The 5468-nt window shown below is 34.9% G+C and overlaps 1 protein-coding gene across 1 annotated transcript in view; it reads left to right on the forward strand.

The window, feature by feature from the left end:
* Window positions 1-5468, forward strand: part of LOC102677006 (ras-GEF domain-containing family member 1B-like) — a 289681-nt gene that overhangs the window by 268012 nt on the left and 16201 nt on the right. The window contains exons 6-8 of the mRNA XM_006614597.2: window positions 308-424; window positions 704-817; window positions 934-1077. Of these exons, the coding sequence (XP_006614660.1) occupies window positions 308-424; window positions 704-817; window positions 934-1077 (375 nt within the window). The remainder of the gene's footprint in view (window positions 1-307; window positions 425-703; window positions 818-933; window positions 1078-5468) is intronic.

The following is a 5468-nucleotide window of genomic DNA, read 5'->3' on the forward strand; positions in this document are numbered from 1 at the left end:
TTGGAGACCGCGTCCTCCACGAAGATAAGAACTCGGGGGTTGAATTTGGCCGGGCAGAAGGCGGCAGCGGGAAAATTGGAAAGGAAAGGGGGAAGGGGCGCATGTGTGGCTTCCGCCCGTTTCCGCTTTTTGTCTTCCATCGTGAATTCCATCCAGCGAATCGGGCCACACCCTCCTCCCTTTCATCGCTCGCTTTCATACTCCCACTCCATTGAAAGGTGGTAGCGCGCCACTTGCGCGATTTCATTGGCGGCCGCGATCTCTTCGACACTTGGAGCGGAATGGAACTGTCAACCGTGTTTTTCAGGTGGACATCACCGAGCTGTGCCCGTCGGCCACGGTCCTCGCCCAGCAATTGACCCACGTGGAACTCGAGAGGCTCTCGTACATCGGCCCCGAAGAATTCGTCCAAGCTTTCGCCAAGGTTTGTATTTTATGTGTGTGTATGTATGTGTGTGTGTCTGCTTTTTTATTCCTGTCACGTACTCACGATGATTGTGTATTCTTCGCTTTTTTCTTTTCTGGGCTTCGAAGATGTAGATTGATAAATTTTGTCTATAGATTCGATAAGGCGAACGTGAAATAAGTTTGCTTTATTTTAATCTTGAAGTTTTCTTGCTTTTCTGATCGATGAAATTCGAATGAGAATTTTCAAAAATTTTATACCAATGATGGATTTAATGTGAATTTATTCAACAAATAGGAATCCCCTCATCTGGAAACATCGTTTAAGGATATGAAGAAAACGCGCAATCTCGAATCGTACATCCAATGGTTTAACAGACTGAGCTATTTCGTCGCGACTGAAGTATGCAAGGTAAGTCGAACACGCGGATTCAACAATTATTTATAAGTGTTCATTGGTGAATATTGATACAAGAGAAGTAATTAAAAAAAAAGGGGGAGAAAGAATTATCGTTTCTTGGTTTTCAGCATCCAAAAAAGAAACAACGAGTCCGGGTGATTGAATATTGGATCGAAACAGCCCGTGAGTGCTTCAACATCGGCAATTTCAACTCTCTGATGGCGATCATCGCTGGTTTGAACATATCACCGATATCTCGTCTGAAGAAAACGGTAAGTCGCATGTTATAAGTATAATTTAAATATAAAACAACAAGTTTAAACTCCTTCGAACATTAAATTATCTGATAAAATTATTCTTTTTTCTTCCAAAATTTTTTCTTCTAAACAAACACTTTACAATTACAATATCATACACCTTCTTGAATTTCTTATATACATGTAATGAAATAAGTTCAATTTCCACGAAATCTACGAAGCTACGTTAACCTTACAGCAATACAACATGCTACAACTTTTCTAAAAATGTATAATAAATAAGAAAATAAATTTTAGAATCTCCTCGGGATCCACAATTAGGCTCGAGCACAAAATAACATGAAAATCTACGATTCTACGATTTACGTAATCGTAAAAAAAATGAAAACAAATCAAGAGAAAACGATCAATCAGGCGTGGATAAAATCGATCGACGAAGAAAAAGCGATGCGTTGAATTAAAAGACACCGGAGAGAGAAAATGATGGACGATGGCTGAGGACATTTTTATGATGAATCTGTTTCGTCGAAACTGAATTCGTCGACTACGACTAGGTCCAGTCGCAAAACACGTAACACGTCGAATTGCTTCTCGCCCACTTCTAGGGGATCGTACATTGCAATCAGGGATGTGTAATCCTCGTAAATCGAGCATGGCGCCGCGATGACCGGCGTTAATGACGAATCGCCGTGAATCGAGTTTCCGTTGAAACGAGATCCGAAAACGGAGAACGTATTCGAGCGGGGGAATTTTCGGAGGCGGTGAAAAAAAAAGAAACGAGATGGATGGCGGATCGCGCCGCTCTAATTGAATTTTTGCATCACTGTTTCGCGCCTTGTTCGATTGAAACGTACACCGGACATCGGGTTAATTAGAAAGCGTGCTCGGATTCAGTACTGCATATTGCGATTTTTAATTGGGATTTGTCTCTTCATTCCATATCGCGTTTTTCTAAAAATCTTGGATTTTAATTGGGAACGAAGCTCTGTGAAGGAAGGGGAAATATTTAATTTTGTATTCGGAATGTATTTTTTTTATTTCTCATTATTTAGAATATATTTTGAGAACTAACTTTGAAATAATTTGTGATCGTGTTTATCGATTTATCGTTGTTGTATATCGTAAATTTGCTTGGCAATTTAAAATTTTGTGTGTCATTTATTTGAGAAATTCTATTAGGTATGTATGGAAGAATGTATAGAATATAATGAAGAAGATGAGTATGATTTAATCTAGCATATTTAAAAATGCACATTCAATTCTGGGATTAATTAGTTTATTTTGTACGATGTATTTCACTTCGTCCATATTTGAAACTTGGTACCATATTTTCTAGTTTTGAAAAAGAATTAAATCAAAAACCTAAATGAAAGACTAAATGTAAAAAGAATTTTTTATGAAATGCTAAAACTTCATTTTGAAATTTTATATACATACGTACATTCTCTCGCAAAAATTTCACAAAAAAAAGCTCTTCTTATTAAAACAAAATGCCAAAAAAAGAACTTCCAACACGAAATAAAAATCTTTAATGCGTATCATCCATATTGAAATACAAATGTTTCGTATTATATATATCGTGATTTATTTTAATAAAAATATCCTTTTTATTTGTCGTACGAAGAATTTCAAGAGTTCAAATACAATCGAATTACAATCGATTCCAAATTAATGCAACGAGATTCGAAATCGGTGGAAAATCGTCTGAAATTTTCACCGTGGAACAAAAACAACGCCACATAAAACGCTACGCTGGAAAAAAAAGGAGAAAAATTGTTTCAATCGAAAAGACGAAACGAAATTCGACGAAGAACGAAAAAGTCCAAGAAAAGAAAAATCGAGTGTAACGCGAATTTAATCCAAAGCGTAGAAAAAACAGGAACATCCGCATTTCGATCCTTCGGATAATACCGGCGAAATAATCGAATGGCGCTTTGCGCGTAACAATTGCGACAAAAGAAAGAATAAAGATGAAGATAAAAAGAAGAAGACGGAAGAGAAAAGTGGGAAAAAAGGGAGAAGAAATACATATCGCGCGACTTCCTGTCAATCTTTCACGATATTACTTCCTGGAGGAAGGACAACTTCTTTCGTCCGCCATTTTCCTTTTTTCGCAATGAAATGCTGGTAGAAATGAAAAGACGTAAGAAAATATAATAGACTCCTCGATTGTTCCAATGTGTACTTATCGATTATTTGAAAATTCTTTGGCTCGAAATATAATATTAGCAATTGATCGAAAAGTTATTTATTTCGTAATTTTGATTAGTTTTATGAGTTTCGTAGTTTTACCGTGAACGTATAATGAGATATAGATATAAAAATTGATTACGAAATATATTGAAATGGAATTGGATTAAAGTTTGCTCGTAGTATTAGTATCTAATACAACTATCGAATTTCAGAAATTCTCGGAAGAGATCCCGGTCATCGCAATTGTAGAAGAATTAGAGAGGATATAAAAGTAGAAATCTTTTTTCCAAATACGGGACAATGTTCGAAATCCATGTTCCTTAAAATCGGATTAAAACGAAAAGAATTATTGGATAAGCAATAAATTCCAATACGAGAACTATTCTGAAATAGTTGTTCCGAATTTTCTAAAAATAACCGTATCTCCTCGATACAATTTTTTTTTTTTTCATGCCATCGACGAATAAACAACGATCCCAATAATATTTACGAGAAGATAGGAGAAGATAGGAATAGACATCGATACCTAGAAGCTTCCAGAAGAATTATCCGAAAAATAAACGGCGTGTTTCGACTTTTTAAACAATCCATCCATGTGTACCGTGCATTTATAGAACCGTGGATTCGCCATAAATGGAGTTCCAATCTTCTGGAGGAACGAAATAACAACGGAAGAAGGTTAAAAATAACGGACACGAGCTCGTAACAAAGGTATTAATGGAGATTTCGACGATATTGTATGGCTCGATCCGATTTAAATGGAAATATTCTCGTCGGCGATCAAGCCGCAATTTCATCGTGGATTGTATTAAACGGTTGCATGAATCGTGCGTGAAAATGGAATGACCATTATGATAAATAAAATTAAGTTTCTCTTCCCCCCTCCCCCTGCCCCTCTCTTTTTTAAATTTGCAAACGAATCTCGCGTCGTCTAGTTTCATAAAAATGTTCATAAATATTTCGTTTCACGGGTCTGTTTGCAATAAAAAGGTCGGGACGAATATATCCTCGCAAATGAATATACGCGAGAGTGTGTGACGTAATTAACATGTCAAGTTATGATTATCTGACAGAGCATGTATTTTCGTGGCTTTTAAAGTATAAAAAAAAAAAAGAAGGTGTTGGAATAAAGAAACATTCGAAAAGGACAAAAGATAACATTAAATATCCAAAGATTGAAATTATTATAAAATTGTAAAATGGTTTTAACTTTTAACTTTTATTAAGGAATGTTAGAATTGCTTTTAACAATTTTGTGTAGAATTAATGTAAATCTTAATAATTTTAACATTTGACATTTTTGGATAACATTTTTAATTTTTCAAAGAACGTAATTTTAAAAAATTCTATTTTTGAATATTTGTTATAAAGTGGGTCAAAGATACGTTGCAATTTAAATTTAAAATTATGAGATTAAAATATAAATATAAATTTCTTTGCCACGGAATAACTTTGTGGATATGAGAGAATGATAAAAAGTGAGCAATTACGTTTGATGTAAACTGGAAAACAATTAAATTTGACATAAAGTAGAAATCTCGGTTGGTAGATTTGTTAAGGCAACCGTAACATTCGTTCCAAAGAATTTTTAAAAAAAAATTAATTGAAAAATACTTTATATGTGTCGGCAAGTGAAAAAATTTTCTTTATTCTTTTATACATATATATGCACATATATGTATAATAATTCTATGTACTACGATTTTTTCTTTGTCAACAAATTTTATCCATTTATCCATCTCTATTTAAAAAGTCTTCGTGAAAAGATTTCTCGCGGAACGAAAGAACTCTCTGACAATAAAATAAAAAAAAAATAAATATTCCAAGATAATGGATAAAAAAAACATTGAAAAAGAAAAGATAGGGAAAAACACGTTAGTTAATTTTATTTCTTGAAAAGATCAGACGACAAATTCTGACGGATCGTGGACCGCGTACGACTTTATCGCGGAGACAAATTGCGAGGCGGAACGAGAAAACCATTAAACCATTTTTTCTTTTTTTTTTTTTTTTTTTTTCTCGTTTTTAATTACGAGACCGGTCTGCTCCGCGGACACATCCCTCTATTCGACGCGGTTTGCTATTCGGAGTTCATTTGGTTCGGCCAGCTGATTTATACAGGGCCATCCTTAAAATAATTGCTGCAACTATCAGCGGCCAGCCAGCGTGGCCTCGCTTCGTAATTTTCGTTAATGAAAATTTAACGCTTCTGC

The sequence above is a fragment of the Apis dorsata genome, unplaced genomic scaffold (genome assembly GCF_000469605.1).
Source record: "Apis dorsata unplaced genomic scaffold, Apis dorsata 1.3 scaffold_194, whole genome shotgun sequence".
Taxonomy (NCBI): Eukaryota; Metazoa; Arthropoda; class Insecta; order Hymenoptera; family Apidae; genus Apis; species Apis dorsata.